Raw genomic sequence first — 23,012 nt, 5'->3', positions numbered from 1 at the left:
GTGTTCCCCAGGCAGCATGGCTAATTCACCCTGCTATCTACAGAAAATGCCATTTACGGTAAGCAAACTTGCTTTTGTATGAGGATCATCATAAGCTGGACCCAAGCACTTAGAAAGTGTGTGTCAGAATCAGCAGTTGTAATCTTACATCTTTTTTTATTTGTGTGTTTCCTTTTTAAAGTGCTTCTGTGTCCCACAAACTTAAAGTGACAAAGTGTCCAAATTCTCAAAATTTCTTCACTAAGGATAAAAATGACTTATCTTCACACTATGTATCTCCCGACATGAATTTGAAAGACTGCCTCAGGGGAAGTGCTGGAATCCTCAGTCTACAGTCTTTTTCATATACTTCAAACACATTTTGTAGCACTAGATCAAAGAAGCAAAACACCCTCAAACCTAAAGTGAAAAAGTATCCAAAAATTGTTTCTTCACTAAGAATACAAATTTCTTATATAAGTTTGTGGGACACTGAAGCACTTTAAAAAATAAATACTTCTGTAAAAAAAATTAATAAAATCAAAATGGGACCTATGATTACACAGTTGACCATTCCCTACTATACCATCAACTGAGAAAAATAGGAATTGACAGAAATACTAACAAATGGTTCGATTCCTTTCTAGAAAATAGAACTTTCCAAGTCAAATTGGGCAATCACATTTCTGACACCTTTCCAATCGATAATGGTGTCCCACAGGGCTCAATTCTTTCAGCTACCTTATTCATTCGCTACTAGCAAATCTAGGAATCAACTTCTACCATTATGCAGACAACATTCAATTCTACATCCCCTTCGACAAAACACTTGAAGAAACAGCGTTGAATGTGTCAACATATAGGAACACATTACAACATAAACCCTCTCAACTGAAACTAACGCTAAACCCCAAAAAAACTGAAATTGTGTGGTTCTGGAGAAATTCAACGATAACGAAACTGCCATCTCTAGATCTAGGAATCATTAGCATTACTCCCTTCGATCAAGTACGGGGACCTAGGAATATAGCTCGATGAGAATTTAACAATGAAAAAACATATATGTAAATAAATTAAAACAGGATACTCCAAGCTAAGAATACTATATCAGGTAAAACTATTACTAACAATCCAAGACTTCCACACTGTTCTACAAACACTAATATTCTCAAACTTAGATTACTGCAACTCGCTATTATTAGGCCTTCCCTCACTACAATTATTACAAAATGCCTCCGCCAGACTCTGGATAGAGACAAGGAAATTTGACCATATCACCCCCTCGCTGATAGCACTGCACTGGCTTCCCGTATAATACAGAATTCATTATAAAGTATTAACTCTTATTTTTAATATCAACAACATTAACCTGTGCTTAACTGGAGTGACATTTCAACCATACACACCACAGAGATCCTTTAGATGACAAAACCAAGGACTTCTAAACGGAAAACACACCTAACACAAATAAGAGAACGAATGTTTTCCATAGCAGGCCCCAAGCTGTGGAACTGTCTTCCAGAATCATTATGCCTGATAAAAGAAAGGAAGAGTTTCAAACATGAACTGAAAACATGGCTCTTTAGAAATGCATATGATTTAGTATAAATTATCAATATGCCGATAACCACACTGCCACTAACAGAAATCATGATAGCAGAATGAACAATATGCACTGAACAACATAATGTGAAGTGATAGTAGAATTAGAATTTGTATTTACAGTAATTTTGACCTAGAAGAAGTATGACTATGCACTAGAATATGTATTTGCTGAATGAATGCTGAACTAGAATGCGAAAGTCGACCAAGAATATAAATACTGGTTTTGTAAACTGTTGTGATCTTTTGGAACGACAGAATATAAAACACCTAAATAAATAAATAACAACTGCTCGGATCCTGAGACAAGTTTTCTAAATACCTGGATCCAGTTTATAGAGTAAAGTGTACAGGTTGGCCCATTTTTATTTTTTTGTGGATATCTGCCTTACATCTTCCTTAGTAAAGATTGAAGCAAAGAATTAATTTAATCTCTCTGCTATACTATTGTCCTCCCTTAGTACCCCTTTTACCCCTTGATCATCTAATGGTCCAACTAACTGTCTTTTTGCTTCAAATGAACCTGAAAAACTTATGAGTTTTTGCTTCCACAGCAAGCTGCTTTTTCAGATTCTGTCTTTGCCTTCCTTATCAATACTTTGTATGTAACTTGCCACTGTTTATGCTGTTACCTGTTTTCTTCATTTGGATCCCTTTTCTGTTTTTTGAAAATGTCCTTTTGGCTAGAATAGCCTCTTTCACCTCACCTTTTAACTACGTTGGCAGTCATTTTGGCCTCCTTTCCACCTTTTTTAATGTATGAAATGTATCTGGTCTGGGCTTCCCAGATGGTGGGGGTAATCTTCAGTAGAGCGGTTAGTAGACAAGTTAGCCAGCTACAATTAACCAGATAACTTGTCCCAGATATTCAACAGGATAAACGTCCCGCTGAATATACTTGACTAAACCCTGAACGTGTCACCCTCCCCACGCGACAGAACACCCCCCAAAATACTACCACTGCCCTCTCTCAGACCCAGTTTGTAAGAGACCTGGGCGTCTTTATAGATCAGAACCTAAGTTTTAAACCCCACATCAAAGCTCTCCTAAAAGGAGGTTTCTATAAAATTAACATCCTAAAAAAACTCAAACCCCTCCTCCACACCCACGATTTCCGCACAGTCGTTCAAACCACCATGCTCACGAAACTAGACTATTGTAACTCCCTGTTACTAGGACTCCCTGCCTCCACCATCAAACCCCTTCAGATTCTACAAAATTCCATGGCTAGAATCATAACCGGTACACGTAAAAGGGATCACATCACCCCTATACTAAAGGACCTTCATTGGTTGCCCATCTCCTTCCGCTCACAATACAAAACCCTCACCATCCTTCACAACTCCCTACATAAACACAATCACACCTGGCTCGATGAAATGCCTCATTACCGCTCCTCCGATCGCCCCACAAGAACTACCCATACAGGCACCCTCCACACCCCATCCCTCAAAACAGCCCATTCAGCTCACACCAGAGGGAGAGCCTTCTCCGTCGCTGGCCCTACCCTCTGGAACTCCCTCCCCACCCTCCTACGCCAAGAGACATCCTTTCACAACTTCAAGAAAGGAGTCAAGACATGGCTTTTCCGACAGGCCTACCCTGACGCAAACCCCGACGCAAACCCTGACGCAAACCAAACGTAATATCTCCCCCTAGCTCCCCCCTGCCCCCCCCTTTCAGTTTCCGCTCGGCCCGGCCATCCCTCACCCTCCTCTCGCCTGTCTTATCCCTTTCTTCTCCCTGCACCCTGTCACCCTTCCGTTTCCGCGTCACCCGGCCGCCACCCTTCCCTAGTTCCCCCCCCCTCTACCCCCCCCTTTTATACTCTTTGAAGTAACTTTGTCCCAGTTCTCTACCGCCTTCTTCAACTTTCGACACCTCCGTAATTCTACGTAGTTAAATGACACCTATACAGTTCGCCTGTACATAGTCTCCCCCTCCTCCTTTACATTATCCCCATACCTCCTTCTAACTATGCTTTCCCCTTCCCCTCCAACCCTTGCCCACCCTCCCTCCCCTGCCCTACCCCTAGCCTAACCTCCCCCTCCTCTCCCCCCCTCTCCCCTTCTCAATCGACTCCCATGGTTTCTTTTTTGTAATGTTTTATTTGTTCACTTTGTTATGTTTTCATCGTTATATTATATTATATTGTTATATTGTTTTTACTATATTATATATATAATATATTATATTATATTGATATATTGTTATATTGTTATATTTTATTTAATATTGTTATTTTGTTTCACTGTATCTCCCACCTGAGTTCTTTGTAAACCGGCATGATGTGCTTCACGAATGTCGGTAAATAAAAGTTAATAAATAAATAAATAAATAAATAAATAAAGATTAACAATATCAATATATTAAGATCCAAAGGTTGTCTTTATGCTGGTACCCTTTTTAAAATATGTCTCCCTTCCCCTTTAGTGTAAGAATTTAATGTTATAAATTTGGATACCGTATTTTTCGCTCCATAAGACGCACTTTTGTGCGTCTTATGGAGCGAATATTAAAAAAAAACCCAAAAAAAAACTAACTACAACCCCCCACCCTCCAGACCCCTCCAAGACTTGCCAAAAGTCCCTGGTGGTCCAGTGGAGGTTCGGGAGCTTTCTCTTGCACTTGGGTCATCGGCCGCCAGTATTCAAAATGACGCAGATAGTCTTTGCCCTTGCTATGTCACAGGGGCTACCAGTGCCATTGGTCGGCCCCTGTCACATGGTAGGAGCAATGGACGGCCCATGATGGCCCATGTTGTAGTTAATTAAATTTAATGGGTTGGGATGGGGAGTGTTTTTGTTTTGTTTCTCGAACAAATAGAATGATAAAAGTTTTCTGATCCGGGGAGTGGTCAGAAATGACCCTCCCCAGACCTGAAAACAAAATGGGGACAAAAAAAACATTTTATGCCCTCTTCTAATTTGCTCCATAAGACGCACAGACACCCGGGAACAGAGTCGGTTTAGCACACCTTTTTTTTTTTTAAGATTTTCCAGCTCTGAATCCTAGGTGCGTCTTATGGTCAGGTGCATCTTATGGAGCGAAAAATATGGTGTATACCTCGTATTTTTATGTTATTCTCTGTAAACTGTTATAATGTATTTTTTGAATGACGGTATACAAACATTTTTAAATAAATAGTTATTTGGTTACTGCTAGCCAGATAATTTAAAACTTAACCGGCCAGTTTTTGAATGTGGCCGCTTAGTTCTAAAGTTAACTGCCATTGTGTGACCAGATAACGCTCTACTTACCTGGATATCTTTCAAAGATATCCAGGTAAATGCTGTCAGAGAAGGAAAAGAAATAAAGGGGCCAGTGGCTCAGTTCTTCCCCTCTTGCTTCCCAATTTTGTATATTTGACCTCGCACCCCTTACTTCAAACCTCCCCAGTCTATAAACTGCTATTAATCAAGTTGACTTAGGAAATAGCTGCTGCTTATTACCAGTTATAGTAGCATGGAATATATTTAAAGTTTGGGTACTTGCCGGGTACTTGTAACCTGGATTGGCCACTGCTGGAAACAGGATGCTGGGCTTGATGAACCCTAGGTCTGACCCACTATGGCAACTTCTTATGTTCTTGACCACTCCTATAGTAGACAGGTTGCTGAGATCCCTGCCCCCATTCCCCTTAACATTTACCAGTATGCGTTTCCCTTCCCCAATCCCTCCCATCCACCCGCAGTGATATTAGTCCTACCTGCACCCCCTATCTCCCCATCCCCCCGGAACTCCCATCTCACTCCCATGCATAAAAATAAACCCTGCAGGGAGTGAGGTCTCAACTCTCCCAGCTCAGGAATCTAGCATTGCTAGATTCCTGAGCATTGCTAGAGCATTGCTAGATTCCTGACCCAGTATGGCAACTTCTTGTTGCCATACTGGGTCAGACCAAGGATCCATAAAGTCCAGCATCCTGTTTCCAACAGTGGCCAATCCAGATTACAAGTACCTGGCAGGTACCCAAACATTAGATTCCTAATATTTGGGTACCTATTACTAATTACTCCTCTGACTAATGTCAGTAATAGAAGTGGCTACTCCCTAAGTCAGCTTGCTTAATAGCAGTTTATGAACTTCTCCAAACCTTTTTTAAACCCAGCGACATTAAGTGCCTTAACCATATCTTTTGGCAACGAATACCAGAGCTTAATTGTGCATTGAGTGAGAGAGCTACTTGCTAACTTCATGGAATGCTCCCTAGACCGGAGTGCCCCTATAATCCTTTTATTATCTGAAAAAGTAAATAATCGATTCACATTTACCCATTCTAGTTCTCTCATGATTTTATAGATCTCTATCGTATCCCCATCTCTTCTCCAAGCTAAACAGCCCTAGCCTCTTCAGCATTTTCTTATAGGGAATCCATTCCATCCTCTTTATCATTTTGGTTGCCCTTCTCTATCTTCTCCAGTGCAACTATATCTTTTTTGAGATGTAGGGACCAGAATTGTACACAGTACTCAAGGTGCGGTCTCACCATGAAGCAATACAGAGGCATTATGACATTTTCCGTTTTATTCACCATTCCATTCCTAATAATTCCCAACATTCTGTTTGCTTTTTTGACTGCCACAACACACTGAGCCGACGATTTCAATGTATTATCCACTATGACATCTAGATCTTTTTCCTGGGTGGTAATTCCTAATATGGAACCTAACATTGTGAAACTACAGCATGGGTTATTTTTTCCCTACGTGCATCACCTTGCACTTGTCCACATTAAATTTTATCTGCCATTTGGATGCCCAATCTTCCAGCCTCTCAAGGTCTTCCTGTAATTTATCACAATATGTATGTGATTTAACTACTCTGAATAATTTTGTGTCGTCTGCAAATGTGATCATCTCTCTTTTTACATCCCTTTCCAGATCATGTATAAATATATTGAAAAGCACCGGTCCAAGTACAGATCCCTGAAGCACTCCACTGTTTACCTTTTTCCACTGAGAAAATTGACCATTTAATCCTACTGACTGCTTCCTGTCTTTTAAGAGCTTTTCAATCCACAAAAGGCCATCGCTTTCTATCCCATGACTTTTTAGTTTTCTTGGAAGTCTATCATGAGGAACTTTGTCAGATGCCTTCTGAAAATCCAAATATACTACATCTGCTGGTTCACCTTTATTCCTATGTTTATTAACCCATTCAAAAAAATATATCACATTTATGAGTCAAGACTTCCCTTGGGTAAATCCATGCTGGCTGTGTGCCATTAAACCATGTCTTTCTATATGTTCTGTGATTTTGTTCTTTAGAATAGTTTCCATGATTTTTCCCAGCACTGAAGTGAGGCTTACTGGTCTATAATTTTCTGGATCAGAACCCTTTTTAAATATCAAGGTTACATTGGCCACTCTCTAGTTTTCAACTACAATGTACAATTTTAATAATAGTTTACAAATGTTTTCTAATAAGTCTGAGTTCTTTCAGAACCCTGGGTGATTTGTTGCTCTTTAATTTGGCAATCTGGCCTACTACATCTTCCAGGTCCACCATGATTTGGTTCAGTTCACCCGAATCATCACCCTTGAAAACAATCTCCGGAGCCAGTATATCCCCAATATCCTCATTAGTAAACATGGAAGCAAAGAATTAATTTAATCTTTCTGTGATGGCCTTATTTTCCCTAGGTTCCCCTTTAACCCCTCAATCATCTAATGGTCAAACTGACTCCCTCACAGATTTCCTGCTTCGGATATATTTTTAAAAGTTTTTACTTCTATGGCCAACTTCATTTCAAATTCTCTCTTAGCCTGCCTTAATCAATATTTTACACTTTATTTGACAATGTTTATGCTTTTTCCTATTTTCTCCAAATGGATCTTTCTTCCATTTTTTTTTTTTAAAGGAAGATTTTTGGCTAAAATAGCCTCTTTCAATCTCGCCTTTTAACCATGCAGGAAGTCATTTGGCCTTCCTTCTACTTTTTTTAATGCAAGGAATACATCTAGACTGTGCTCATAAGATATTTTTAAACAATGTCCATGTCTGTTGTACACTCTTAAACTTTGCAGCTGCACCTTTCAGTTTTTTCTATTTTTATCATTTTATCATTTACCATTTTGAAAGTTTAGTTTTAGAACTATAGATTTACATATTGCCCCCTTCCAGTCATTAGTTCAAATTTGATCATTTTATGATCACTATTGCCAAGTGGCCCCACCACAGTTATCTCTTTCACCAAATCCTGCATTCCACTAAGAATTAGATCTAAAATAGCTTCATTTCTTGTTGGTTCCTGAACCAATTTCTCCATGCTCTAGTCATTTATTCCATGTGAGAACTTTACCTCTCTAGCAAGTCCTGATGTTATATTTACCCAGCCAATATTGAGGTAATTGAAATCTCCCATTATTACAGCACTGCCAAATTGGTTAGTTTCTCTTAGCATTTCATCATCCATCTCATCATTTTGGCTAGATGGACAGTAGTAGATGCCTATCGGTGTTCTCTTACCCAACACACAGGATTTGTACCCATAAAGATTCTACTGTGCATTTAGTCTCTTATATGATATTTATCCTATTTGACTCTATACCATCTGGGACATAAAGCGTCATCCCCCCCACCAAGTTGATTCTCCCTATCATTGTGATATAATTTGTACCCTGGTATAGCACTGTTCCATTGGTTTATCCTCCTTTCACCAGGTCTCAGATGCCAATTATTTCTATCTCATCATTCACTACTATACACTCATACAGACATTTCAAAGTGTGTTTTTTGTTTGTATTAACCTGCTTTTCAATTGACAGTAATAATTTGAAATCCTTTAGCTCGGGTGATTCTTTACTTATAGGCACATGGATTACTTTTGCTTTTATTTGAACACTTTATATACCGAAGTTCATATGGACATCACATCGGTTTACATAAAACAAAGGAAGCAGAGGGAGCGGAAATGGAAGAAAAGTTACAATAAAACAATTAATTGATTAAATATGAGTGTCTTTTATTGGAACCTCTTTGTTGGGATGCCCTATTTCATTAGTTTCCTTCAAAGAAACCTTCCTTCAAATTGTGCTTCTGAGTGACTGCTTTCCCCCTTGTTCTAATTTAAAAGCTGCTATATCTCCTCTTTAAAGGTTAGCACCAGTAGCCTGGTTCCACCTGATTAAGGTGGCGCCCATTCTTTTGGAAAAGACTCCCCCCCCCCCCCCCCCCCCTTCCGCAAAAGGTTGCCCAGTTCCTTACAAAACTGAATCACTCTTCCCTGCATCATTGTCTCATCCATGCATTATGACTCCAGAGCTCTGCCTGCCTCTGGGGACTTGCGTGTGGAAAAGGGAGCATTTCAGCGAATACTACCCTGGAGATTCTGGATTTCAGTTTTCCACCTAGAAGCCTAAATTTAGCTTCAGAACCTCTCTCCTACATTTTACTATATTATTAGTGCCCACATGTACCATGACAGCCACTCCTCCCCAGCACTGTATAAAATCCTATCTAAGTGACGTGTGAGGTCTGGCACCTTTGCACCAGGCAGACCTATGTTTACAGACAGGCAAGAGTCTGTTTAGTTATTCCACTAAGACTATGATGAGAAAACTAGCAATTAACTTATACTAAATCCTGAGAGAGAAAGTGAAGGCTACACAGCTGTATCTGAAATCTGCTAAGAACTCAGAGGGAGGGAACGCCACTGCTTTCACAAGCATTTGTAGTGTATAAGGAGAGACAGCGAGAAAGAGAGGGGAGAGAGCGAGCCCTCAATGTGATGGTACAGATGATTCTTTGGAAATGTAAGCTTTTTATATCTATGTAGCAATTGTTATTATCTACCATTTCTACTTCTATGCAATCTGATTTTATTTGTTCTATCCTCGTATTGCTCAAATAAACTTACTTTCTTACCTGGAACTGTGATGTACTGAATCAAAGTTTGTGTGTAGCTATTTGTGTAGGGGATAAGCTCCTGGGTTCAAGCACCAAGGTATAATCCCAGTAATTGTGTGTGTTTATATGAGATTAGCCCACCTAGGTCAGGATACGATTGTGCACAGTCTGAACCCATAACAGCATATTACCAGGCAGTCCTTGCATCCACCAGCCACCCAGCTATCCACATTCCTAATAATCGAATCATCAACTGACAGCTGATCTAACCTTTCCCTCTTGGGCAGTAGCCCTGGGAGACTCATCCTTGGTGTGAGAGGAGAATGCATCACCTAGAGAGTAGGTCCTTGCTACAGGATCATGTCCTGTTACACCAGGGTGATGCTGTCCAACCAAGAGACCTTCTTGATCCAAGGCCTCTGGGGGGCCCTGTGTGTGGAATGGGAAGCATTTCTGAGAATGCAACCCTGGAGATTCTGGATTTAAATTTCCTACATAAGAGCCTATATTTAGCAAAAAGTCAGCAAATGCTTCCCAAAATATCCATGCTTTCAAACATTACAGAAAAGTTGAAAGTCCAGAATTAGCTGAAGCTCTTTGGAAAGCATATTCCATAGCCATGAACCTATAACCGAGAAGGCCCGAACTTCTAGTTAAGTAATCAAGCATACCACATTCTTCTCCCAGTTATGAACTAATCACACTTGTCTCCACAAAGATGTCAGATTATTCCAAATATACCTTTCTAACTAGGAAAGCCTTGAATTATTTCTTAAAAACTAAGAGAGATTTTAAAAGCGTTGCTCGCACAAAAATGGCCAAATATGCATGTATGTGGGCCACGCTCGAGCAACGTGGATTTAAAAAAATCGTGAAGTATGAGCACATATACTGGTGTGCGCGTCAAAAATAAGAGGGTGGAAAAGGGACAGAGCATGGGCACAGCATAAGATGTTCCCTGGTGGGGCCAACTGTTACGCATGAAACTCCATATTTTAAAATCGGAGACTGTGGCACGCATCAGCTTGTTATCCACATAACTTGACTGTTGCTCCAGATGAGGAGCAATTCTGTAGATCTTGAGTTTTAGGGCTTATAGGACAGGTCTGGGTCAGCTGGGGCTATGCAGGATGAAAAACCAGAGGTGTCTGGAAGACCTCAATATTAACTGGGCAAACTCGTGGACTAATTGAAAAAACTGGGTTGTCCCTCACACAAGTATGTTTTAAAATTTACCTACGTATAAAAACCAACAAAGTCCTATGGAAGATGTGCACTAGCTATGCTCAAGTAACCTCTTAAAAGTAGGAGCATACTTAAGCATGGTTGGTGTATTTTAAAACATATGCGCTCAAGTACACACACAATTTTAAATTCCAGCATATCTTTGTTTGCGCACCTATACGTGCGTGTATGGGAGCATGCGTGTTCATTATAAAATTAGCCTGAAGATATCTACAGTTGCTCTGGTATCCTCAGGAAGTGAATTCCACAACTACAGATCAGCAATTGTGAAGGTCTTAGAGCGAGTCTTCTCCGTTTGGATGATACGCATTGAAGGAATATCTAATAAATTTTGGCCAGAGGATCTAAGTGCCCTAGTTGGTTTATATATCTTAATCAGTGAGCTAACACAGAGGTTTCTCTGTTCAATGCTTTATGGAGTAAGGTTATGATCTTAAATTGCTGCCTAGGAGCTATAGGTAGCAGATGAATGAGCACAGCATGAGAGTGATATGATCTTTAAGCTGTGTCCCTATTAGGATGCTTGCAGCAGCATTCTGCACTATTTGAAGGACCCTCAGAGTAGAACCATAGTCTTAAATATAAGACATTACATTAAACAAAACCATTAAGTAATCTCTATAGAACAGTACCATCAGTTGGTTTATGCTTTCTTCAGATCCAGAACGGAGTCCCTTCTATTTAACAGGGACAGTAATGTGCCTAGGATAGGCATTTTGAATTTCTGAATCATGAGAAACTTGTTCAAGGCTAGGATGGGATAGTATCCTTGCCTTTTTTGGATACCAAAAAGTACCGTGAATAAAATTTCTATTCCTCTCCCCTGCAGTGTCACAGGTTTTACCATTCCGGTCTTCAAGTAGAAGGACTAACTTCAATAGGTCCTGAACTACAACTCTACCTGGTGAACAATTTGGTGGCAAAGCCAATGAAGTTGTAGCCATATGAGAGTATTGATAACACTCAGTTGTTAAGTGGTTATGATGGAAAATCAACACCAAAAAAGAGCAAAAAAGCTATCTCATAGAAACATAGAAATGACGGCAGAAGAAGACTAAACAGCCCATCCAGTCTGCCCAGCAAGTCTGCCCAGCAAGCTTTCATACTTATTTCTTTTTCTCATACTTATCTGTTACTCTTGGCCTTTAAAAACTTTTTGGTTCTATTTCACTTCTACCCCCGCCATTGCTGTAGAGAGTAGTGCTGGAGCTGCATCTAAGTGAAATATCTAGCTTAATTGGTTAGGGGTAGTAACTGCCGCAATAAGCAAGCTACTCCCACGCTTATTTGTTTACCCAGCCTGTGCAATTCAGTCATTGTTGGTTGTCTGAGTATAATTCCACTTTACTTCATTCCCCCCGCCGTTGAAGCAGTGAGCTGCGCTGGATATGTATTCCAAGTGAAGTTTCATGCTTAATTGATTTGGGGTAGTAACCGCCGAACAAGCAAGCTTCACCCATGCTTATTTGCTTATCCAGACTATATAATTCAGTCCTTGTTGGTTGTTGTCTGAATATAAATCATCTTTTCTTCATTTCCCCCTGCCATTGAAGCAGTGAGCTATGCTGGATATGCAGTGAAAATGAAGTATCAGGCATTATTTGGTTTGGCATAGTAACCGCTGTAACAAGCAAGCTACTCCCCTCTTTTTTGTGAATGCAAATCTTATTTTCCATATTTCTTCTTGCCGTTGAAGCATAGAGCAATGTTGGAGTCGCATTAACCGTGTGTATGTTTATTGAATAAAGGTATTATCTCCAGGTAGTAGCCGTCGTTCCCGCAAGCCATCCCCATGCCTCTTCTCTTCATTCACATCGTCTAGACTTTATGGATCCACAGTGTTTATCCCACTCCCCTTTGAAATCCTTCACAGTTTTAGTCTTCACCATTTCCTCCAGAAGGGGATTCCAGGCATCTACCACCCTCTCCGTGAAGAAATACTTCCTGACATTGGTTCTGAGTCTTCCTCCAGATATAATAAGTCAACAAAAGATAGTATTGTAACAAAATAATAAACACAATAATATATATATATTGAACATGTCTTCAGTTGTGAAATAGTGTCAATCTCATGACATTTGTGTTTTATGTGCAAATTTAAAAAAAACAAAAAAACCCTCAATTTTTTTTTTCTTAAAAAGTCAGTACCACTTCTTTACTGGGATGAATGATTGTGAAGTCCAGGTTGTTTACTCCATATCATAATTTGAAGACAGAGTAAGACTTCAAATCTCCCTAGCTTGCTGACATCCCATATACAAATTTACATCTATTTCCATTGTGCTTGTTATTTCAGTTACAATACTGCCTCTTCTGTTGATTGAGTAGTTTTGATGGGCCAACAGTTTGCATAGAACTTTAACCTCCCTCCCACAGTCGAACCGTGGAATCATTTTCTCTGTTCATAATTTATGGTACCTTCTGAAGAAGGTGTTTGGCTTGGAGGTTGCTGTAGAGGAGAAAGCCTGAAATATAATAGGATAGTCCTCAAAAAGATTCATGGCCCCTTCAACCTTATTTCCAAAGAGATTCTTTTCTGTATATGGAAAATCAGCAAGCGTTTCCTGCCCATCCTTACGTAGACCTGTTATGCGCAGCTATAGAAGTCTGTGCTTATCAGTAAACATCGCAAGGCTGTTGATGTCATCTGAAAAACATCCTATGCTGAGTGGGTAAGATGCTTTTTGCACTCCTTGCCATGTGCTAAAGCAAACTCAACTTGGTTTGAGCCTCTTGAAAGAGGTGTTCAGTGAAGTTGTCTGCCTTCTCAAAAAATGGTGTGGAAGTACTGAACCATGTAGGTCTAGTAGGATGCTATGTCTGATTGGAGCATATCATCATAAGTGTTTTCTAAGGACAGCAGTTTACCAGTGACAGAAACTCATCCTCCCCTTCTGGATTTGAGCTCATTGGACTAAGGCACGTCCGGGGTGTGGGTCTTAATGGGAACTGCTGCACATCGAAATGGAGCTGACAATTCTCCTAGAAAGCTTGGGCAGAGACTGTCCAGATTGGTGCCATTAGGATGTTATTATACATGCAAATCTTTCTCATGAATATTCATTAAGGATATCCTGAAAACCCGGTGGGTTTGCAGCCCTCATCGCAAAGGCTATCCACCGTTGCTCTAGGTGTTTTGGAAATATTGATTACTCTATAGGTAGTATGGTAGTCAGTAATTTACATTTTGATGTAGCATATGTCGATTCAGGTAAGTGAAAGGAAAAGTCACTAGTGCTGCTTCAGAAAAGAGGTCCAGATTGAAATCTAGCCATTTAGGCTTTTGAGCAATGAGCATATTGTATAACAAGATTTCATGATGTACAAGGTTTAGACTAATCATGGATATCACTGAAATAATTTTATTTTTACAATTATATCTTTATTAAATTTCTCATTTAATACAATGAAAAATAAAGCAAAAAAAGATATGCATACCAAGAAAACAAAAATCAAATAAAAATACACCAAAATCATAAATATGCCTGTATGCTTCCTATGACAAATAAGAAAGGGTGAGAACATTATAGAAGAAAAGATATACGATCTAAAGGAAACAGAAGAAAAGAGGTAAAGGAGTACCAATCATCTCAAAACTATTCCAGCCTTGTTGTTTACCTCATAAAGCTAAGCAAGAGATGCACATTCGACAACTTTGTTATAAAGATCTTCAAATGCATAGGGTCTATGAAAACAAACTTGTTAGACTGAAAAGGAATAAAACATCTACAAGGAAATTTTAGAAAGAAAGAGGCTACTAAAGCCAAAACTTTTCTTTTCAGAGAGAGAAAATGTCTTTTCCAGGCTTCAGTAGCACGGGAAACATCAGAAAATCTATAGACTTTCTGCCCACAGAAGGTAATATCCTTATTTTTAAAGAATTTAGAAAACACAGAAGGATACAATTAATGTAGCCCTATTAGATATTAAATCAAATGATTCTTCTAAAAATGTAGTTATACCAGGGCTATCTGCTTCATTTAACATTCCTTGATCGCCAGCATTCACGTTTCTCTGTCTAGGTAAATAAAATATTTTAGATATGTGGCATCTTTTCTTCATCAAATGCTAGGATCTCCTTTAAAACATTTTTAAACATTTCAGATGCTGAAAACCTAGTTCAAGGAAAGTTAACAATATGTAAATTTCTGGCTCTAAACAGATTATCTAAAGATTCATTTTCATTAAGATTTCATTTCAAAAGCCTCTGGGTCACCCACACAGTCTCTTACCTCACGGATGCGTCCATTACCGCAACTCAAAGGAACTGTTGCCCAACCAATTGCACTATCTTATAATTTGCTTAATTTCATATTCTCTATGTAAATTTGTAAATATGCTTAATTTTGCATATATACTAGATAAAATCGTACATAATTCTTATCCTGTAAGCACCCTCTCCTCCTTTTGCCCTTCCCTCCAGTTAGAATTTGTTTAACTTAACTTTTAAAATTTGTTAGAATTTGTTTAACCTATTTTCTCTCTAACAGCCTAGTTCTACATTCCCTGTTATAATGTAACTTTTTGTTGTTGTTTGCTGTGTTAACTGGTTACCCCTTGTTTACTGTAAACCGGTACGATAAGACCTGGTCTTGAGCATGGGTATATTAAAAGAATTTAAATAAATAAATAAATACATTATGTATTACCAAACTGTCTATAATATGAGCTGTTCCAGCATTTTGTAGTAATGAAACCTGCAAATTCAAGGAGGAAGTATTTTCCCAGTTCTTCTACTTTCTTCCCCTGTGAGTCGTCGGAGGATCTATTTTCCATTACTAAGGAATTCAACTGTGAGATTGATTGCTAACCTTAATATAAATGTCTCAGTTAGCCTCCACAAGTCAGAGAGTCACATTGGGTGGTTCAGATAAAATCCTATTACCCAAAATGGTATTACCAAATAACTGCGAACTACTCGCAGGCTCCGCTGATGAAGATGCAGGTACTGCTCCAGACTGGACAATAGAAATCTCCAAAGAAGCCTTATTCCCATGACAGGATTCCAGCTCATCTACTGGTCTCTGCTCATTGGACTTAGTACCTGCCGGCTGTGGAGGTGGTTGACAGATTCCAGGACTCAGGGAGGGCTCGCGAGGAACCCCCACTGCAGTTACTGGCAGCTCACCCATTCTCAAAAGGTGAGCATCCATAGGACCTCGAATGGGAGAAGGAGCAGGTGATAAAGTAAAAATCTTTGCTTTCATTTTCCTCTCCATTATAAAAAGCATGCGCCCCTTTGGCAGCATACCAGTGGTAACTGTGTGCCGCATTGCAAGAGGTTTTAAAGAGCTGACCGGGCCCTTGTTGGTGATGTCACATCAGTGACTCAAGGTGGGGGGGGAGGGGCAGTTAATTCACGGGCTCACCTGAGCATCTCAAATTCCTCCACTCTTGGCCCCACAGGTCTCTCCGGCACACTTCGTCTCTGTAGACTTCCTGTGTTCACACTGTATGGCAGGAGGTTTTAAAGAGCCCACTGGGCTCTTGTTGGTGATGTCACACCAGCAAATCAAGGTGGGGAGGGTGGCTAATTCATGGGGTCACCCAAGCAGCTCAAGTTCTTCCACTCTTGGCCCCATAGGTTTCTCCTGCACACCTCATCCCTGCAGACTCCCCCATCACTTAAATAATTTAAAGGACTACCTTCTTTAATTCACACTGTTAAACATAAGAAGAAAGCTAAATGTTTTTGTCACTGTGCTTCACTGGACTGTATATTTTTTCTTTAAATACATGCAAGAATGTAACATTTCTTTGCAGTTTCCCGATGTTTAACATGTTCTATTCACCTCAGAATAAGATTTAATGTTTTAAACTTTCTTGAATCTTTGCACTAGTTTCTGAACAGCAAACTGTCAAATATACCTTGGAAGTTGTTAAAATAATTGTTTTTTTTGATTCCCAAATCTTAATGTGAAATTTGATCTATCAACAGATTTCCAGAAGCTTTTTTTTTTTTTTTAAAGAATTTTATTTTAAGTAAAACAAAGTGCTGATACTAGCTATCTCTTTCTGTCTTTAGTTTTAATTTTGGAAAAAGTCTGTTTAGTATGTTTTCTTTCTTTGTTCTATTTTTCAGGAACATTCAGAAGAATTACAGCTGCTGCAACCAGGCTTTTTAAAGGAGATGGTTCTGATGGTGAATTTTATACCTTAGAAAGCCTAAGCATGCTAGTTCAGTTTATGATTCCCACACATCCATCTCTAGTGCTCCTCTGGTGCCAAATCTTGCTTCTTGTCAACTACACCAACTACAGCTGGTGGTCAGAGGTGCATCAGACTCTGAAGTAAGTCATAAATAGTCCAAATTCTTCCCTAAAATAACAGAAGGAAATGAACAGCATTACACCGTAGAGATTAGAATGGTGTTATACATCTGAGATATTTCCACTTGCCTTGGCTGTAATCTTAGGAAGTGCCATAAAGCAGAGCTGCAGTTTACCCAGGCTACATAAGACAATACTTCCATAAGTAAAGCATGCAATAAAATTTCAAACTCAGGTACATTTTGAATATTTTGTATTTTAGTTATTGGAGATCTGTTTGAATCCACAGTGACATCCATTTTGTCTATTTTCGCTATAATCTCATTACAGTAGAATCATTGCAATCACCCTCCTCACTGCAACACCCTTTTTTTTAGGGGGGTAGGGTTTTGGGGATTAGGAGAGAATTTTTTTTTTCTTGCTTGGCCATTTGTGCCCTGACACAGCATGCCCAGGTGGTGTATTTCAGCGTGACCTTTGGTTGGTAGGGGGTCACCAAAGTCATCTTTATCTCCTTGCGCCTGAGAGCACCATCTCTATAGCCCAGCCAATCCTGATGAACAAGAGATCTGAACTCTAAGCCATATGATTAGTCTGTTTTACTACCCTTTAGATGATATAAATTTATGATGGACTTGTAGCACTTTTGTTGTGTCGCAAAATAAAAATAGTACCATAGACTCATATATGCAAACTAAATAAAATAAGAAACGTTTGTTGGTTGTGTGCATATATACTATGAAATGCACTACAATGCAATGATTTCTACATTGTGAGTTTAGACCCCACTAGGGTATCCCATAAGACTCATAAATGAGAAATTCGTTAAAGCACCAAGAAAATCATAAGTATTCTTTAGCACTACAAAGTAGCAGTTTGCAGATTATTTTAAATGTAAAATAGTTCATTTTACAGCATTTTCTATGGAAAGTACAATATTGTTTGGCTTGCAGTTATTTTTATTTAAATAAATCTTGTGCTCTCATATGCTCATACACACAAACTCTTTGCTCTCTCTCATATGCTCAATTATACACACATGCTCACTCACTGTCTCTCAAATGCACAATCACACACACTTGTTTTCTCTTTTACATATTCAATTATTCACACACAATTGTTTGTTTGCTCTCACACATACTCAGTGATATACACACATATGCTTGTTTGCTCTCTCACATGCTCAGTTATACACATAAATAAATGCTCGTTCACTTTCTCACAAGTTCAATCAGACACATACAAATACTCCACTCTCATACATGCTCAAGCATACACACACATGCCCATTCACTCTCATGTGCTCAGTCATGCACACACACATACACATGCTGATTTGCTCGCGCCGCGGTCCCCTCTGCACCTGATTGCGTATGGGCAGGGAGTAGTTTTGGATTTTTTTTAATCCTGATTTGGGGGCCTCCGCCGCTCCCCCTCCCTCCGACTCCAGAGGTTGGTACAACAGCTCTTCTCCCCCTGGCAGCTGAGCTCTTGAGGCGCCAAAACTCTATCAGTAGAGGGGAGACATGCGGATTAGCTATCAAATTTTGAAAGTGAGGACTCCTATGGCCGAGGCCATATCGGCCATAGGCTAGCTACGGCTCTGCCTTCAGATCTGATCAGGTGTGTTATGGAAACATTGCCACTGATGCTCAGATCAAGGCCAGTACCTTGGCTCTGGTCTCAGCACTTTGCAGTAAGAAGAGACAGCAGTGATGGTTCTTAAACATGTGGGAGCTCCTTTCTGTCCACATCACACCAACTTCTCCATTATCCTGCACTTTTATATAGAGGGAGCTGGTCCATTGTGACATGTTCACATGTGTCTCCACTCCCTTCTCCCTTTGCTTTAAAATTTGGAAAAGAGAATGGTGGGGCTTTCAGTGCTTCCCTAACTCTTCTTTTGGCTATACAAGTTCCCTCTTATGTCTTCTCTGCCTGTTCCATGGAAGTTCGTGTGCCACACATTTTTCTAAATGTAGGTTTGCCTTGTGCTTGAAAAGGTTGAGAAATACTAATTTGAGTTATTCAAGTATGCTATGTGTTTATACAAATTAGACTGGCTAGGGAATTGTCAGGGGATTGATCTCATGGTAGAAAATATTTAGGGGATCTGAAGGGTGAGTCTTTTTTTAATCTATTTGGGGAAGTATGTTTAAGATTCTTTTGCAGTAGTGGGAGAGATTTTAATAAATGTCTTTGTATTTATGTCATAAAATGTGTTAGTATTATAATTTTAAGTTATTAACCCTCTAGTGACTAGTTGACATTAGGCAGTATATAATGTCTAATGATAAATCATTTCTGTAAATCATGTGAATTCTGAATATACATGATCTTATACTTGGGGCAGTGGGCAGGAGTCAGATAATTGAGATTTTCTGTAATCTGATACTTGGGGGGTTAGATAATTAAGAAGTTTTTCTGTAAATTATGATAATTCATGCAGTCTAATTTGATAATTCCTGTCACCAATCCTGATACATATAGACCATGTTATGTAGCATCCTGTGTTCCTTGCACTGTAAATTTACATGTATTTTTTTAACCTGGCAAATTACAGTGTGATCCATTTGAAAGGCAGAATTTAAATCTCAAATCCAAAATTAATTTGTCACTCTTTAAAGATGAATGAAGTAGAAATAACCTTTTCATTTTTGCAAGAACTTCAGGCCCCCATAATGCAATGAATGTCAGATATTGAAAGAGAGATCACATGGAAACAGAGCATTCTCAAGGGCTTTTCTCCTAGACACAAAATAGTACAGGAATTGTGATAGAAAATGTTGAAATCTTAGATAGCTGTAGGAGTTGACCAAAAAATAGCAAAGCTGAAAAATATTGTGGTGCTGCAGAAGATTGTCTGGTACTATTATGCTATCAAACAGGAATTACCGAAGATAAATCTGCTGCATCAATTTAACATCAATGCAATGAGGCATAGAGGTTGTACCATAGTTGGAGAAGAGCATCATTTAGTAGACTATCCAAACAGATAAAGCAGAGCAGCAAAATGTAGTCAACACCATGAAAAAATATTGTTCCATTGTAGAATCAACTTAAATATATAAATAGAAACCAACCCCTTTAAACTGAGAGAACTGGCACTGTTATATCACTTGAACAGCAGCAGGACTCCTGCACTTATTACATACAAATAAAATAAGATCATTTTGGTTTTTTTCCAAAAAATAAAATAAAATTGCATATGTAAAGAAATTGATTAAATATTAAAGGGTTGCTTTCAAATTGCATTTAGGACACTAAAGTAAAAATTAATTTTCAGAGTGCATCAATTGTATTTCTCTAGTGTTGCAGTCTTAAAAAAGATACACAAGTGTTGCTTTCTGTTAGGAAGGTACAGCTGTAACACTAATGTATTTTTATTGCAGAAGGCACAGTCTTTCCAGTACTAAACTCCTTAGTCCTCAGATCTCTGGGAATGGTGATGAGCCAGATTCAGAAGCTAAGCTTGGCATGTGCAATCGAGAAATAGTGCGAAGAGGTGCACTAATCCTTTTTTGTGACTATGTTGTAAGTTTTTTGGTTTTTTTTTTAATTCTTTATTTATTGCTTTTCATTTCATTACAATAAACAAAATATAACATTGAAACATCATAATGACTGAGTTGAATAAGCATCTAACCATATTACAACTTAATCATATACTTTTCCTTTATCAACCCTTTGTCAATCATAATTCAAAAGGAAAATATGAGTGAAATCCTCTCTAACTGAACTGCATACAAGGATAAAACATTTAAACCTGAAGAATATACATTATCTAAGACCTATCTTTATTATTAGAGCCAGTCATTTTATGCAAGTAGGTCCTTCAAACCAGCTGGATCTAAAAATGAATAGTTCTTACCTTCCAACTTAATAATACACTTACATGGGTATTTTAAGTTGAAATATCCCCCCTTATCTAATATTGCCTTCCTATATTGCAAAAAGTTTTTCCTACGAATTTGAGTAGATTTAGTGAGATCAGGAAAGATCCATACTTTTTGACCGTAGTAAGTATTTAGCCTACTATGGAAAAAAGACCTCAATATATTATCCCTATCTGAGGAGAATGCAAATTGAACTAATAACGTCCCTCTTGTCTTTATTTCCAAATCATCTTGTGATTTTTGTAATAAATAAATCGGATATATCTATGGAATTACTACCATTCTTTACTATTTGCAATCTCACTTTTCTTACTCCCCAAATAGAAGGCTTTAACTATCACTGGTAGACATTTTTCAGGAATTTTCAAGATTTGTAATGTATAATTCCTAAACAATTCCATGGGGTCCATTTTGCTTATAATTGGAAAAATATTAACTCTTAGATTTAAAGATCTTACTATATTTTCTATATTTTCTAATCTTTTATTAGTTTCCCCTTCTACAGTTATCTGGTGGCTCTGAATTTTCTCAATTTGCAAACCCCGTTTTTCTATTACATCTATTTCAAATTTTTGCTTTTCCAACTCAGCAGTATTTTTAACTGATGAGTTGGATGTTTTCATCACAGCTTCAGTTAACTTATTTATTGGAAAGATCTAATTTTACCATATAATTCCATAGACTTTCCAAAGTTATATTTGCAGGTTTCATTGGCAAATTTTCCACTTTAATTGTTACATCAATATTATCTTGTTTCCCATCAGTGGGGTTGATCAATCTTGGTGTGCTGGTCTCTTTAGGTATATCGAGGGAACCTTCCATCATGCTCAATTGTATTGCTTCTTGCATTCTTTGTTCCACAGGTTCCAAGTTCTTATAGGATTTCTCTAATTATTCTTGAAGATCCAAAGGATTTGAGGTTCCCTCATGCAAACCACTTGGACTTAACGAGCGAGTACATCTCTCTCTTCCAGGTGGTGATGGAGGAGCTGGCGCCCCTGGGCTCAATGATGTCTCAATGACCAGGAGAGAGGCATTCCGTTCTAATACCTCTCTCACAGCGGCCTGCCCTTGCGGGGAATTCTGAGGGTCTAACCATTCAAGAACAATTTTCTGTCCAATTTCTACCGTATTCACATCACTAGGAGGCTTTAATTTTGCCTTCCTTTTGGTGTGCGGTATGACTAGCAAGGAAAAACAAAGTTTTTAACATGAAAACAAAAAACTTGAATGAAACAATGTATAATTAAAAAAGAGGATTTCACTTTGGAGGTCTTTGAGGAGAGAAAAGTATAGATAATTCCTTAGGAAATCAGCTGTAGATGTTAATTTGCTGTTGGGGCCAGCATGTAACCCCCGAAGTATTCAAAGGCAAATGAAAGCAAATAGCCAGCTGTCCCCTCCTCACCTCGGAGAACACTGGCAGATAGTTCAGTTTTTGTAACTGCTTCTGGATCCCGCCTCCAAGTAACGTCTCAGCAAGCAGAGCAGGAAATCAGCTGTAGATGTTAATTTTGCTGTCTGGGCCAGCATGTAACCCCCAAAGTATTCAAAGGCAAATAAAAGCAATTAGCCAGCTCTCACCTCCGTTGTAAGTTTTTTAAAGAATATATTCTGTGTGCTCCAGCACTTGGGTAACATGGTAGATGATGGCGGATAAAGACCCATTGCCTTATCCAATCTGCTCAGTTATTCTGGTGTACACTGCTAAGGATATGCTGGATCTTAGCTGTAAAACCTGATCATTTTTAGGATATTGCTCCTTATTCAAGTTGGGTTTTTGTTTCGCTCTTTATTCTTTACCATCATGGGTAGATGAACATACAAGTTCCCATACTTGCCCGTTATGTTTTCTTTTGTTTATCCCTGAAACTTTGAGTATTGGTTTGCTTTATTGTAATTTTTGATAATTGTAGGGTGTATTTCATGTTGAATGCTGTTCCATGAATTTAAAATGTGAGAAAGAAGCATATTTTTAATGTCTGAATTTGACATAAACTAGTATATAGCTTTGCCTCCCCCATGGGTGAAGGAGTTTAGGTAGGAAGGGATATGTTACAGAAAGTATAGGCTCATGTAAAATATGGTAATGCAACTGATGGTGCCCTTTAATTTTTACATCTTTGCTATTGGTCCATCTGTCACTAATGTAGTTAGAATGGGACCCATT

The 23,012-nt window shown here is 38.7% G+C and overlaps 1 protein-coding gene across 1 annotated transcript in view; it reads left to right on the top strand.

The window, feature by feature from the left end:
• The window catches only part of HTT (huntingtin), a 797,032-nt gene that overhangs the window by 489,903 nt on the left and 284,117 nt on the right, over positions 1-23,012 (top strand). Inside the window, exons 41-42 of the mRNA XM_029606726.1 lie at positions 16,760-16,967; positions 20,339-20,480. Of these exons, the coding sequence (XP_029462586.1) occupies positions 16,760-16,967; positions 20,339-20,480 (350 nt within the window). The remainder of the gene's footprint in view (positions 1-16,759; positions 16,968-20,338; positions 20,481-23,012) is intronic.

The sequence above is a fragment of the Rhinatrema bivittatum genome, chromosome 1 (genome assembly GCF_901001135.1).
Source record: "Rhinatrema bivittatum chromosome 1, aRhiBiv1.1, whole genome shotgun sequence".
NCBI lineage: Eukaryota > Metazoa > Chordata > Amphibia > Gymnophiona > Rhinatrematidae > Rhinatrema > Rhinatrema bivittatum.
This window is presented reverse-complemented; position numbering and strand designations above follow the sequence as displayed.